The sequence below is a fragment of the Lygodium microphyllum genome, chromosome 11 (assembly GCF_053477565.2).
Source record: "Lygodium microphyllum isolate KBCC chromosome 11, Lygodium_microphyllum_v1.1.10, whole genome shotgun sequence".
In the NCBI taxonomy this organism is placed as follows: domain Eukaryota; kingdom Viridiplantae; phylum Streptophyta; class Polypodiopsida; order Schizaeales; family Lygodiaceae; genus Lygodium; species Lygodium microphyllum.
The window spans coordinates 43,820,657-43,837,083 of NC_141145.1; the positions used below are offsets into that span (position 1 = coordinate 43,820,657).

The 16,427-nt window shown below is 40.9% G+C and overlaps 1 protein-coding gene across 4 annotated transcripts in view; it reads right to left on the reverse strand.

Annotated features, from left to right (window-relative positions):
- Nucleotides 1-1,333: 1,333 nt before the first annotated feature.
- The window catches only part of LOC148028759 (Nucleotide/sugar transporter family protein), a 71,039-nt gene continuing 55,945 nt past the window's right edge, over nt 1,334-16,427 (reverse strand). The window contains exons 6-12 of one of the 4 annotated variants that reach the window (XM_087687547.1): nt 3,038-3,168; nt 2,905-2,949; nt 2,229-2,326; nt 2,044-2,151; nt 1,902-1,958; nt 1,732-1,812; nt 1,334-1,646 (exon numbers count right to left, since the gene is read on the reverse strand). In XM_087687547.1, coding sequence (XP_087543673.1) covers nt 1,738-1,812; nt 1,902-1,958; nt 2,044-2,151; nt 2,229-2,326; nt 2,905-2,949; nt 3,038-3,168 — 514 coding nt within the window. In that variant the 3' untranslated portion in view covers nt 1,334-1,646; nt 1,732-1,737. The remainder of the gene's footprint in view (nt 1,647-1,731; nt 1,813-1,901; nt 1,959-2,043; nt 2,152-2,228; nt 2,327-2,904; nt 2,950-3,037; nt 3,169-16,427) is intronic. The other 3 variants (XM_087687548.1, XM_087687546.1, XM_087687549.1) reach the window with 3 other exon arrangements.

Sequence of the window (16,427 nt, forward strand, 5' to 3'; positions counted from 1 at the left end):
AGGCCTCTTAAAGCACAAAATAGCTTACAAAGTAAAAGATTGAGATATACTTGATTGTCTACTTCACCAAGAATCTAAATACACTGCTAGAAAAGAATCTAAACGGGGATCATTGTGACAACAATTGAGATGTTTGCTGGTTTGACACTTACTATCTGAAATTCAAAAGGAAAGCCCATACTTAAATCTAATATGGAAACATCAGACAGCCAAAAACACATCCAAAGAAGATCAACACTATTTTGAGGACTTTCTTCCCTCTTTCGTACCGCACTAGTAGAATTTCTGGCAGCATCCATTGATTCATCACTCAATCTTTCCACAAACCAAAAGGGCAATTTTTGCTGCTTGCATCCTATGTGAAGCATAAGAATGTTAAAAACACCCCATTGTATTCCACGTCAAAGCTCATGATGCTAGAACTTGACATCTCTAATGGGAACTCTTGTATATAAATTTCCTACATTGAAAATTTTATTTAGATTTCCTTTTTCCTAGCGACACAATTAGTTAGCATCCATCTTTTCCCATGATATGACATTTAGCATAACCCAGGACACTACTTGACATAATGATGTATTATATATGCATGTGAGTATAATATATATGATAAAGAATTATTGCAACAGCACACTACTGTTGTAAATTCCATAATATACAATATAAGCAAGGAGATACTTGATGCAGCAAACTATCATTCAAGGTAGATGGAGCAAAAGATGTGTAGAGGGATACCTTGCTTGGACTTGTGTGATGTTGTATATAGCACATATAGACCCACTCTACAAATGACATACATGTATATTTTGCTTCTCAAATCTTATTGCTTCCCTTGCATGATATAGCTTAGGTTCTCCACATAAATCCTTTCACATTAATGGAAAATAATCTTATCATGATATGTTTGAAGAGTATAGATCTTGTATATGACACATTCTTGGAACCCCTCATGAGTTCAAAAATCAAGCTCTATGCTATGCCGTCCATACACGGTACCTTTCCTAAATTCAAATATCCATGCCATCCGGACTTGGCTTATCCTTGTAAACTAAAAAATGGTTAAAGATGTCTACGCTAACCTATTGTTTGAGAAAGCACCCAAGAAGAAATTCTGGTAAAATACATTGAGATAAACACTTGGTAACATACATTGTATCTGAGGCTTTTAAACTGTGGGTACAATCTGATTCCTCAGTCAAACACATCACCAGGTTCGAATGTCCATACGCTCTGTACAAATTCTCCGTCACCTCCCGGGAAAGAAAAGCTCTTTCAATAATATGCTTTCCTCTTTCCCAATGATAACAAAACTTATCTGATTCTTTTTAGCTGGCTTGTGTATCTAGAATATCTGAGCTCAAAGAGTGCATGCATTTGCAGAAAGCCCCATCGTCAAAGAATGCTCCATATTAGTTTAGCACCATGCACCGGGTGCAGTAATTTATCAGACCCAATGTACAGCACCTACAATGTGAAACTTTCGATGAGAATTTGAAGCAGAAGTGTATCTCTATGCGTGTCTTTCAACAGAAAGTTACTGATGCTCTCTGCTTTAGACACAAAAAGCTTCTACACTCTCGAAGTGGCAGCTGAATACACACATGAAGATTCCCCCTGTTGGACCATTACGTGTGTGAGAGTCAATACTGCAGTAACAAATTGTTCATGGCCAGATAAGACAGGCACAGTGTCATTGGTGGACAGAAGCACATGCGAGAGTTAATTCATTACCTTTGCCTACTTTCCTCTTAATTTGCAGTACGCATACATCCCTGATCCCAAGAACCCCAGAAACTGCCCAATGACATTCAACTGTGACAGAAGACACTTCCCAAGTTAATTTACTTCAATTTGCTGACGTGTCCCAGGCACATTATAAGACACCAGTCAGTAACCCCTACCCAATCAAAAGGCAAGCCACCAAACCACAACCACCCAAGCACCACGGTCACCAAGTCCTGTAATGTAAGAAACCATCAAACTATACTGGAGACTGCACAAGCTCAACAGTTCAAACTGGCAACTATTAGTAAGAAGAAATACCTTAAGGTTGCCACAAATGGTTTGAGTGAGAGGTGAATTGAGTGTTGTATTCAGAAATATTGTGTAGTTGAGAAAGAATGCCAATATGCAGGAGGCCACTACCACAAGCTGCAACCCGAAGGGAAAAAATTAATATTCATGTGTGTAATCACCGAATTCACGAAGTTGTAACACTTGCAGTTTACCTGAAACCCTAGCTGATGTAGCTGAGAGTAATTCAGTGCTGTAGTGATTTCTCCACTTAAAAGCGCCCATACCAATAATACAGGACCACAGATAATTCCTATCACAAAATTGCAATGCTTTAATAAACTTGTTTTGTGTATACATAAGCTTCTAATCAATACACACCATTTCATGTTTACTACATCCAATGGAAAACAACAACCACAAAGCCATCATTGCTGGCATGGCAACAGCTCAAGACTCCGTGGATAGGGGACCAAACTTATAAACTTCTTCAATAAACAAAGTGGAAGGGAGAATTTTGTGAAGCACACTTAGATAACTTGACAAAGATATTAAGAAAATGAGCCAACAACACTAGATGAAACAAGACTTTCGTTGATATTCGGGCCAAACATTAGGAAGCAGGCAAAATGGTAACAATGATGGCAACACTTTTGAAACAGAGATTCTGAATCGTGAGGCTAGTGAGCAACCATTCCTGTGACTAGGCGTCAAGCCATCTACTTGCATGCGTGTGATATAGAAGAATTGACAGAAACCCCAAAGCATGGTATGCAGTGGCAAAGAACTGAGCACTGTATTTCCCATCAATCGGTTTTCCTATGTTTTTTGAATTAGAAATCCAAAGTTTCTTTCACTATATATAGTTAGCCGGGTCCCTAGCTCCATTACCATTACACCACATGAGGCCAAAAGAGTTGAGCCCGCTGGTTTTACCTGTGGCAATCCCCAAGATAATCAGTAAATAGAACTTCATTACTTTCTAACCTAGATCAGATAGGCATTCAAGTGCAAGAAATCTTACCAAAATGTGAGATAGTTGACAAATATATTGCAGTTGTCAAGTTGGACAAGATAACAATGAGATATCCATCAAGGTTGAATGATAAATCTCTGGAGCCAGCTACAAAGGCTCCTGCTACTATAATTCCTACACTGTTCATAAAATGTCATCAGGAATGACAGGTGTTGTAATACAGCCGATGAAAGAACACTTCATCACTGGTATTATAGATCAAACACTGCACGTGTGCTGTAATTAATGCGGAATTTCATACCAACCTCTGACCATTTTTTATGACTAAAAAAATAGCCAATCATTTGAATTTTGAATTATTGAGCATAGCACATCGTATAACCTGCGTATACAAGCTGTCTGGTCAAGCATCAATGCAGTATATTGCATTTATGATCTCATCACCCCAAATCCCCCCTACAGGAGCAGGTCAAACCTCTCTCATTCACCATCATGAACCCTTTCATTGTCCCCATCTAGAAAGTCATACTCTGCCCCACATATAACTTTTCATCATGATCCGAATGTTTACAATGCCCAACAGTCCAGACATACCCACATGGCAGCTCCACCATCATCACTGAGCCTGCACGAGCTAGCTTCCTATGGAGTGTGCATTCCACAACAAAAGAGCCCACTAGAAGCCAGCTACAAAATAGATGGTACAATCAGGAGTGCAGATTTAATAAATTGGAGTTGCAACAAAATATGAAGCATGAACCCTATCATTGTCCCCATCTAGAAAGTCATACTCTGCCCCACATATAACTTTTCATCATGATCCGAATGTTTACAATGCCCAACAGTCCAGACATACCCACATGGCAGCTCCACCATCATCACTGAGCCTACACGAGCTAGCTTCCTATGGAGTGTGCATTCCACAACAAAAGAGCCCACTAGAAGCCAGCTACAAAATAGATGGTACAATCAGGAGTGCAGATTTAATAAATTGGAGTTGCAACAAAATATGAAGCATGAACCCTATCATTGTCCCCATCTAGAAAGTCATACTCTGCCCCACATATAACTTTTCATCATGATCCGAATGTTTACAATGCCCAACAGTCCAGACATACCCACATGGCAGCTCCACCATCATCACTGAGCCTGCACGAGCTAGCTTCCTATGGAGTGTGCATTCCACAACAAAAGAGCCCACTAGAAGCCAGCTGAAAATAGATGGTACAATCAGGAGTGCAGATTTAATAAATTGGAGTTGCAACAAAATATGAAAGGGATCTTTCCAAGAGATGTGCAAAAAATATATTGTCCCATTTAAAAAATAGCTAGACAAGTATAGAGCGGGTGATGACCTCTATAGCTTCATAGAGAAGTTCGAGCCAGTGTGTGAGAATAATCACCTCATTATTGACTCAAAGAAGGCATGCACATTTCGGCTGTGTCTTGATGATAAGGGACACATATGGTTTATGGGGTTAGATACACATGAGAACACTACAACAAAATCAGGCTAGAGACGTGGAGGCCTGATGCGAATTTACAGGCATGTCAATTTTTCCGTTAAAAATCCCACTTATATGTGCACACTCCGTGGGCCAGCCCATCTCGACTAAATGCGCATTTAGCCGGTCGGAGATATCGCACAGTTAATTTTGCCAAAATCTTTGTTTTATGGAGTCCATGTAGCAACTAGATCTTCAGCCGAGGAACCACAAACGCTTGGTATTTCATCTGAGAGGAGAACCTATCCAAATTGGTCCACAACCACATGCTAGCCAAATATGTGATCACATGTACCCAACCAGCAAGCACTCCGAGTTCACCTCACACCCTTTAATAAGTAATTTGAAAAGCATCAATCAACCTTCAAAATGGAAAAGCTAGGGATGGGAGGGTTCTATGAGGGGGAAGACTTCAAATACAGCCACCACAAACAACCTTTAAGCTGGCAAAGCTAGGGATGAGAAGGATATACAAGGGGGAATACTTCAAATACAGCCACAAACTTCTTATACCCCTCCTTACCAAAATGTTAAATCACATGACCACCATCAACCTAGCCATAAAACAAGGGGGATTTAATCAAGAAGAAAGCACGTCACTTGTTCTCTAAACTTTATCGAGAGCAATTGTTGATATATTGAACACTTTGTATTGTTGAGTTGCAAGCAATGAGAATACAAAGTAGCTAAAATGCAGTACCTTTATCCTGATTAAGATTTAAGCCCAAAAAAGCATGCCATCTTCCATGAGTGGCTGCAAGTATCAAGTTGAAAATCAGCATGGGCAGGTTGCTGAATTTTCTATGATGGTGCACGAGATCGAGTGGGTGCATGCTCCACAATCTATGGCAATATCTGAGTAATGGCATAGGCGAATCAAACACATCTTCAGGGCCAATAGTCGGCTGATTTTTGCAATCACACAAAGGCATTTCTGAATTTTCAGCAAAGACATCATCGTTTCTGCTATCAAAAACTTCACCTGTAACCAGTCAATACAACCAATAGCCTTTGCTCTCAAAGGGCGATTTTCATCTCCCAACAGTAGTATGTGCAAGAGCTTTTGACTACTTTTGAGATGGAGGGGTGTAAGGCTATTTCTACTCCCATGGATCCAAACTAGAAGGCTACGGCCCATGCAAATTCACCGGCAGATGCTACCCAATACAGGTAGCTAATTGGGTCAATAATATGGCTTCCGAGTTCTCAATACTTGGATTGATTTGAGTCTTCCTGTAAGTTTGCTTGCAAGGTTCATGAATGAACCCAAGTTGGTTCATTGGAAGGCTGCATGTTGGGTATGGAGCTCACGTGTGACCAGCAAGCTATGGCGGATGGAATTTCTTTTTCTTTTTCTTTTTTTTTGGGGGGGAGGGGGGAGCGAGAGAGAGAAAGAAATATTAGCATCTACTAAAGACCAAATTGGCCTATGAGACATATCCATGTACAAAGTAATATCCTCATGATATCATGAAAGTGAAGATGAAAATCCTATCTAAATGTGTAGTAATGTAGACATCGTCATTTGGGAAAGCCCTCAATGGATACAACTATGTCAATCTAGGGACACGAGGCTATATGCATGTGGGATACAATGATGCCATGTAGATCTAACACCATCTAGTGAGTATAGGGGGATGTAAAATGTGATAGCTAGGTGGGGCTCCTAGAACAAGCTCTTGAGTAGCTCCATGGGGCAAATGTTGGATCAATGGGCTAGGTATGTCTCATGCCACCGTCGAATTTGGATGACCTCTCGCTGGCGGGAGTGTGGCCTCCTGTTGTTAAATGCACTTGGTTGTCGTCTAGTCCTAGTCTCCTATGCTCTCTATAGCGACAAGCCTCTCAGTCTCCATGTCCCTAGATTTATGTCCCCTAACCAGTGCGGTTACCTGATAGAACTCTGTCGAGATTGTTTATCGTGTTCTATCCCCTATAACTACTGCCAGGAGGGAGGTTGTAACTCTCTAGATAACCAATATGTATCACCCCAAATATCTCTTATCCGATGCACTCATCACCAACTGTAGAGTCTACTACCCCTAAAACAATGTATGATACTCCTCTCGTATTTAGGCATAAGCACTACACCTGCATAGGAATTGCTCTTCTATCTCCACCTCATGGCATAGTCAACAGATCCTCTGAGAGAGAGAGAGAGAGAGAGAGAGAGAGAGCTCTTGCAAGTACGCACAAATTGAGAGATGGATTGATAATGATAAGTGAGATAAAAGTACAACTAATAGGGACTAAATATATAGGCTAAGCAATGTAGCTAGCCCTTTGACCCTTATTTAATGCCAGTGGTGTAAAAGGTATTCACACCTAAACACGCACTTTCACACACAATAATGTGTGTTCACACATGAGGATAAATAAATCTCACAAACCCCCCTTCAGGTGATGGGTGACTAAACTCATGACACAAAACACACGAAAGAGAAAAAGGCAAGGTATTACCTCAAAGAGAGAATATCTAATCTCGTACACTAATTCTAGAAAGGAGATACATAAGTAAGACAAATACAACATGAGATAGGTCATGACATGGTCTACCGACAAGCTCAAGGACCTAATGTAAGACGTGGTTCAAAGGTGCATATGCATGGCTCAGAGCCTGATCAAAAGCCAGCATGGCTCAAAGACATTGGGCACATGGCCAAAGGGCAAATACATAGGTATAGCTTTCAAGAACAACTCAAAGCTCATGTGGGAAGTGGTTACAATCTTCCTTGAACTAAAGTTCCTTTTTGAATCAAAAGGAAAGAAAATAAAAACAAATACAACTCATTTTGGATTAAAACCCAAGCACAGGACCCCACACAATTATTTAATATTTGTGTGATGGAAAGGTCTTAGCATATACATGAGGATGGCTAGTGTCTAATTCCAAGCACATTTTTTATCGTTGTTTTAATTTTTATTTTTATTTTTTTAATTATGTTTATTGACTTTTACAAGAAGTTTAACAAGAAATCCCCTCTCGATATTGATGTCGAGAACATTGTGATCAATGTCGATTGCTTGCGATGTCATCGCCAAGCATTGGACACTTAGCGGATCATTTTTCAACAACTAATATCAAAGGCGAGTACTCGGGTAATCTTTGACATGTTGATGAAGCTCCAATTTGATAGGTAAGCACTTGAATGTGAAAAGCCCCATAATTTGATAAAGAATTTTTGAGAATTTTGACCAGAATTGAAAATCCCCAAATTGCATATGAGTTGCTCCTAATAGCTAAGGTTTTAATTCAAATTTATTAAAGTTACATAATTTCAAACATTATCTTGGCACACGTGAAGATGTGGTGTGTTAGGAGGCAAGTGACGAAGACACGTTTTTGCATTTACCAAGTTAACCAATAGGAATCATTGGGAAAGACCAGCCACATATCACAGGTTGCATGCATCAAGTATAGTGGGCTATCAGTGTCATTGCACATGTTGGGCGAGTCGTTAGTTGTGTATCGATCGTAATCCGCTGGAGACATGCTTCCTAGAGAAGATGTTGAAAGAACAAGTAGGAACTAGCCTCCTGACAATAGAACATGTGACAACTGACAGGTTTATCAGTAGTTAGAGAGGCTTAGAGAGAAACAATGGTGCAAGACAAATGTGCCGCACTACACGCGTGGCTGGAGATGAGACGATGTTGCTAGCATTTGACCAACAAGTCAACACAGCACTCTGGTTGCAACGGATTAGTCGTATGAAAGGTCGAGGGCATGAGGCAAGGGTGTGCACCTCTCTTTCTTCTTCTTCTTATTCCAGGTGCTGAAGGCAGCAACCTGAAGTCCATAACAATAAGACAAAGGGCCTAAGCTACACAAGAATTAAACAACACCTTTTACAACTGAAAGTGTTGGACAGACAACACAAGAAGACCACTAGGCAAAAAAATGGTGTGTTACAATTGGTAGCTGAAACTAGCATTCCTTTTTGGAAAGGGTGGTAATTCCCTAATTAAGCACTTAATTACAGCAATCAGTAAATAAACATAAATTGAAATGTGCAATTTACCTTAATAATCTTGGATAATAGACATCCGGTTGCCCCAAAAACCGGCACTTCTTTCGATATTTCTTTAACTTTATATTGCAAATGGAAGAAGTACAACTGAGATCTTCTTATCTCCTCCACTAATCCAAGTGTCTCTTGCTATCAGATTTTAGCAACAAGCCTCCAAACCGATTTGCCCCTTGGTTTGCCTGGGGTTGGCATTCACCCTGCTCCTTTAAAGACAAATTCAGCCCCAAATCTGATATTGGTTGGTTGGCCTCTTGAATCTCCCTGAAATTCCTCAACCTTAGCTATTGAAACTCAAGTCCTAGGCCCTCAATCTTGAGCATGCATCCCAATGTGACTGTCAAACACTAATTTCTACTGTAAATTAGGGTTTACAACAGAGATTGACTAAAAAATCTTCCTCTAATGGCCCAAACTGCTAGAAAATGCTAAGACAACTTGAGAAATGGTTGGGGGATGAGAGAGAATATTGTAGAGAGAGATATTTCAAAGATTCATCACAAGAAATGCTGAAAAGCTACTACTGCTATGCTCAAACAGCCATGAAAGCCATCATCTACTGCGTAGGACCACCATAAAGACTCTTGCCTCCTCTTGTCTGCAATCATCTGCACAAGAAGGACCTTGCGCTACTGTCACCTGCTCCTAGAGAGCTCCAAATTGTTGTCACATGTTGTAGGACTAATCCTTGGTGGCTGCAAATCACATCAACAACCTCTCCTTCATCTCTAACAGTCTTCTTCTCTCTCTAATGGCTAGAATAGACTTCCACCAGTCCCTAAAAATGTTTTTCCCACTTGCATGGGCAAGTTTTGCCAAGTGGCAGCCTTCTAATCTTCTTTTTCAGTATTATCCAACTCTTCTTTTTCAGTATTATCCAACTTATTAAATTAATTTTCGAAGTATAACTCTGAAAATTAATTTAATAATTATTCTAGTGCACAAAAAATCAATTTCAACAACCAACAATTAAATAGGCTAGGCCAATTTGTCTTCCATGTATCCCTGAGCAGTTATTGACCCTTAGACCGGCATTAGTTAATTAATTAATGTCTGGTCTCTAATGTCACCACTGACATTAGTGGGCAATAAATTAGTTTAGGTCCAAATCTGACACCAAGTACCATCTAGTGCCTATCAGACATAACTTTTTATAACTCATAGTTGTCAAGTACGATACGGTATGGTACAATAAAATAGGGTACCAAATGGTACCTTATGGTTTTATAAGATACGGTACCATATTAGTACAAAAAACAATTTTAACATGATTTTTTTAAAAACCATAAATCATTAAAAGATAGAACACATATTGAAAGCGAAAATAGCCATTTCATTACAAAATAAGATAAATACATGAGGATGTCCATCGCCGTTGTATAGGATACGCACAATATGCGATACAACTACAGTCTAGTACGTATATGGTCCATGGATGATGCATCATAGTAACATCATACATGTGGATACAATGATAGTAGATACAAAAGAGAGAGAGACCTATAAATCTATGATAAGGCATTATCATCATCATAAGAACCATCTAAGTGCTCATCAAGAGAGTCTGAAGATGCCTCCATGGCATTGTATGATGAGACACTCTCATACTCATTCTCATTGATGAGATTATCATCATCATCAAATGATGGCTCCCTAGGTGGCAGTTGTATAGGCAAGGGGGAGATGTTATCAAGAGGCATGAGATGTGACCTACTAGAGCCCCGCCTTACATATGTCTGCAAGCCACTTGAACCAACCCTCCTTGATGTTGGGGGGCACTGAATAACGATGCTCCTACGACCATCTACTCAAACTCCTTGCCCACAAGCATACTAACTGCAAGTGTCACGAGTATCTGCTACTATAAGCTCTCTATAGAGCTCTGCAAACATCATCTCCTCCTAATCCACCTCCTGATATACACTTGGAAGAGTATCACCCATCGACTTGAATGTATCAACATTCACCTACACAATGCATATAAGATTGTAGATACTGAAGTCTAAATTGTAAAGTATGAACTTCAAAGTTAAAAACAACAAATTTTAAATTTTTTGTTAAGTGTTTATCTACTTCGAACTTCCATGCTCATCATAGACCTCATCATGCGAGCGTAAGTTAGTGCGGCAATAGACTAGCTGCTCTAATTGTTGTGTGCTAGGTCAATTGCGAATCTTTGTATGAATGAGAGAATAGGCACTCAAGTTTCTCTCACATGCACCTGAAGAGCAATCTTGAACAAGGATCCTCATGGCTAAGGGTTAAAGAGCCTCCGATGTGTATCCAAAGTTTTGCCACCAAAATAAAGGCTTTACAAATGACTCTCTCCTCCAACAAGTGGGAGAAAAAAAAGCCATATGCCCTCTCTGATCTGCATAGCATCCTAGCTCCTCCAGCACTGCATTGTGGTCATTCAAAGGGACCACACAAATCAAATAAGCAAGCTGGTCCGAATGGAGCTCTCTATCATCCATGACCACTGACAACTTCTAAGCCAGATATACCAATGCGACAAAGCCATGGATGGGCTTATGCATCCATGTCCATCTCCTCTCTATTATCTCTAGAATATGTGTACCCTATGTCTTTGTGATCAATGTACAAGCATGTACCTCCACTAATGCCGCTCTAAAAAAGTGAATGAGAAGGTAAATGGTAGATCCCTTGCAATCACTCATACATAACACCCTATAAAAGAAAGTCACAACAATGACAACGGCATGGACTTTCTACTAAAATTGCTCATTAAGACATAAGCGTTGTATGGCTTTGGCCTCCTATCTCATACTCACTCCGTAGAGTAGACACTACTACCCACCTCAAGGTGGGCCGTATCTCATAAAGGCGCTCAAATAATAACCACATGTAAGCAAACTAAGTCGAAGAAGACTTCTTAAACTTGAGTGTGCAATACTCTGGATACATCGCAAGCACCTTTACCTTTACCATGAAGAAGGTGACAATTGATGTAGCTTTGCCGACCACCCTCTTCACCCACTTGAGCTTTTCAATGTCCTCCACGAGTAAGTCCAAACAATGACTTGCACATGGAGTCTACACAATCGTGGGAAACTCGGCCTCAAGCAAACGGCCCATGCACTGATAATTCGACGCATTGTCGATAATAACTTGCACCACATCCAAGGGGCCCACCTACAACCATAAATTACAAGTAACAATACTTGGAGGTTAGAGAGAGAAAGAGAGAGTTGAGCCTTTCAAGTTTCAACTTTCAAGATTCAAGAATGAAGAGAGATGGGGGTTGGAGCCTGAGGGAAAAGAGAAAATCGAGATAGATATTAGAGAGAATAGGAGATAGGTAGTGATGCATAAATCATAATGAAAGGCACCACATCCAAGGGGCCCACCTACAACCATAAATTACAAGTAACAATACTTGGAGGTTAGAGAGAGAAAGAGAGAGTTGAGCCTTTCAAGTTTCAACTTTCAAGATTCAAGAATGAAGAGAGATGGGGGTTGGAGCCCGAGGGAAAAGAGAAAATCGAGATAGATATTAGAGAGAATAGGAGATAGGTAGTGATGCATAAATCATAATGAAAGAAAGTGAAACAAATTTAAAAGGAAACGTATACCTCAATGATTGCTTGCCAAATGTGGCGGTAGATAAATACGCCCATCGTTTTCCACCCCATCTTGCCAATATTTGACCCGCAAAAAGTAAGTGCCAAGTGGACATGAGACAACTATGTTGATAATGCCCCATTTCTTGCGATCACTCTATATCCATCAGTGAGAATGAAGCAACCATATTTTATCGATACGGCCCCAAATAGAATCAAGAGCACTATCAATCCTCTCCTTCTCTTCATCAATCTTTTTTGTCCTCATGTTGTCGTATGTGACATTGGCCCATCCTTCACATGGACCCACATTGGCAATGACTTTTACCATCTTCTTCCATTGCTATTGCTTTAGGACATTCAATGCAAGATTGCACTCAATCACCATGTATGCGATTTCAATGTCAGCAAGTCATTGCCTTTCTCTAAGAAAGGAAACCGATCCACACACATGACTAGGAGCTTGAGAGACAATACATGACTAGGAGCTTGAGAGACAAAGAATTGTCTCTCCGTTGCCGCATGACCCTCTCCTCTTTGTCTTTTACCAGATCCAAATGTGGATGTGGAGCCCCCACTACCAATGGTAGAGTCCCCTCCCGCATCAGTTGAAGACGCAATCACATTCGATGCCTCCTCATTAGTAAGCATAAGAGTTAGTGCCGTATGCCACTTCCTCCTCCTCTTGTGGATCCCCCACTAAACTTGGCGAGAATCTCATCCACAATGTTTTGAGGGATTTCCTTGCATGGAGCAACTTGCTCCCCCCCCCGCCCCCCCCCCCCCCCGAGGTCTTGAAAAGATGTTGGAGAAGCCGGATTGCACTTGTATAGCGCTTCCTGCAATACTTGCACGTCCAATGGTGGCAGTTGGACTTCTTTATGTTTCTCTCCATATGGATCGCATATAAATCGAAGGCCTCGTGCTTCTCACGAGTCATGGTGCTAATGGCGGATGGAGAGGCCTGAGAGAGAGAGAGAGAGAGAGAGAGAGTGTGTGTGTATGTGTGTGTGTGATGCTTGAGTCCTAACTCTTGAAACTTGAAAGTGAAAATTAAAAGAGATGGATACTTCTCTTTGGGCATCTCATTTGGGCTACTAGATTCATATTTCTCATATCCTGGCAAGGCTACTGGCAGGAATTGATCGAAGGAGAGAATTGGGGTAAACTTTAAAGTTGAAAGAGCAAGAGAGAGAGAAAGAGGGGATGAAAGAGGCTTGAGCCTTGAGCCTTGATAGGGTGAGGGAAAGAGGAGAGAGTGAGAGGCTAGAGCTTCAAGAATCACAAATCAATTGAAGATCCAAGAGAAGTAGATGAGAATGGCAAATGCTTGCTAAATTGGTGTGAAAGCATGGAGGAGAGGAGCACCTTTTGTAACTGAGAGTATTAAGTGAAAAGTCCCTTTGGATGTGAAGTTCCTTAATCTCTGTGTATATACTTATACAAGTGTGAACACACCCTTATTTGTGCCCTAACATATAAATACATTTTACTTCTTTCTGTACCGCGACAAGCTGGTACACTCATCTTGGGATTCTCTCACTCTCACACTCAACACTGTTATTGCTCCACTTCTCACTCACATTCTCATTGCACATTCACTCCTATATTTACTCAATGCAAGCCCTAGCATATCGCCATATGGTATCACATTTGGTGCTCTTCTAAGCTCTTGACTCCACTATATGTCACATACCAACTCACAATAGCTCAAACCACTCCATCTTGGGATCCTTTGATTCTCTCAAGTCATTCTTTCAATGGAGGTTCTATTAAGGCATTATGCTCTGGGTTTGGAGAGCCATTATTATCATCTACTAACTTTTCTTCTAGGGATCACTTACCAAAGTCCAACTATTCTTTATCTCATATTCATCCACAAGGTACATCTCAGTTGCTCGACTCACAAGACTGATTAGCTCTTGGTTGAGGAAAGATTATCCACTCGAGACACAATTAAAAGTCCAAAGTTTTCACAATCAAGCCTAATAGCAAGTTCATGCAATTCATTTTAGTGTGATCCTATTTATGTCTACATTGCTCCTTCAATTATGCAAGAACCAACTCTAAATCACTACAAAGATCCAGATCAGTAATGGTATGGATTTGAAAAACACTCTATGATCAAAGATGCTCCATAAGGTAATCTTGTATCTTCTATTCCATTTAAGTATGAGTCAGGCCCTTCACACTCACATTTTCCCCGCCCTTCCCTCCCACTTTAACGTCTTCTTTGGCAAATTGACCTTCAACCACATCCAGGATCTGAGAGAGGTGTGAGTGCGCAACGGAAAGGAACCAAAACACAAAGACAAAGGAACAAAGAGATACTGCAAGAAAATAACAATGAAATCTGCATTGAACAAGAAAGAATGCTAATACAAACGGAACAACGGAAGGAGACTAATCAATCCTTGCACGCAGCCCATAGCATCAATAAGGGCACCAAATCAAGCTGATGATGATGGCACCACCGGAGACAAAGGAAGACGACGGAGTCAGAGTGTGCATCTGCCAAGGAAGGAGGAAGATGAATGAATGATGGGAGGGACAAGCTATATATAGCCAAAAATACCCAAATATGGTCGACTTGCATCAGGGAAGGCCATAAATACTGGCTGACCAGCAATAAATGTTGGTCAATGACGAATAAAATGCCAGAAAAATAGGGGTGACCCTAGAAAAATCCCATGTTGGGAATAAAGGTCCTCGTGCCTTTTAATGTGCTCGGGTGTGAACACACCCTTAGCACTTGTACTTACACATATATATCTATCTAAAAAACCTGAAGTGGTACACTCGTCATTGTACCCACAAATCGTGCACACTCTCTACTCTATTCTCTCTCACTCTTTGCCTAGCTGTTGCTAACCAACACTAACTGTCTCGATCTTCGTGCCTCCCAATCACTACAAACTGGTATCAGAGCGCAGAGTGCACGCTTCTCAAGGTCAAAGGCAGCTCGCGTACAGCTGCTGAGTGTATGAATTGGCAGACAGGAGACGAGTAGCAATCGGGCAGAACCAAGCAACAATTCCAAGGCTGCACACAAGTTAAAACGTTAGGCGACAGCTGCTGCAGGTCGACGGGGGTCACGAAGGAACTACACATGACCAGGACCAGGCAGCGGACAGCGGACGGGACAGGCTGCGACGTGCTCGACAGGGCTTCAACGGGCGCCAACGAACGTGCTATCAGAGTCGAGCAGTAGCAGGTGTGACTGCAGGAAGGTACGGGCACTTCACGCCCAGTAGTGACTCACCAGTCCCAGGCGCAACATAACCAGCACGGGCGACAGTTTGGCAGTCGCCTGACAAGTCACGGACCTGAATGGCCATTGACCCGCCGTTTTTTTTTTCCAAAAATATTTGAGATTATTTTTGCCTCCTCTCCTCCGGGTGTTCGCGCGCGCAAGCACTGCGCGCAGATTTGTGCAGATTTAGGCCCAAAAACTTAGGGCTTTTCCCGGATTTAGGGACCTTAATGCAGAACTGGACAATCTGACTCAGAAATTGCAAAATCGGTGCACATTTGCGTGGGAATTTCGAGGTTTTTCACATTTTAGTAAAAAAAATTCAATTTCATTGAAATTTGTGCACATCAAACCTGAAAATTTTGGGGATTTGTCCAAATTTGGTGCGAGCAAGACACAACAATGATATCTGTCTCAGAAATTGCAGGAATTTGTGACATTTTGCCTCCGACATTTGGGGTTTTTCATGTACATGCAAAATTGGACTGAAATTTACCCAATTTCTCGACATTGATGCACATTGGACCCCGTGCAATTTGGGGATTTTTTTGTTTGGGCAAAATTTATGCGCCATTTGGTCATTTTATGTATATGCAGGCTTAATTCCATGCAATTTGGACATCTAGCACTTGGAAAATTTAGGGTTTTTTTGCTGAAATTGCTCTATTTTGGCAAAATTGACCTGTTCTATGCATGACAGAGACAATGCAAATGTGTGGCTGATGCTTTGAGCACAAAACTTTGGGACTTTTGACCGTGCATGTCAAATTTTATGCCCTGGGTACATGTACAACAGACATTGCAGCTAAAATTTGGGATTTCTCATGTAATGTGATGCATTTGCCCTTGGAAGAGCTGTAATCAATTGTGGAATGCTGTAGCACATGGTTTGGTGCTTCTGAAAATTTGCTTACAAATCTGAAAATTTCTACTTCTACATGGTCATTTATTGTTGGTTGGTACTTTTTTGTATCTTGGTCACTTGTGTGATAGTTTGGGCCTGCATTTGCTGAATTTTTTGGTCACATTTGGGCTAAAAATCATGGCTGGCAACAATGACAGCAGTAATCT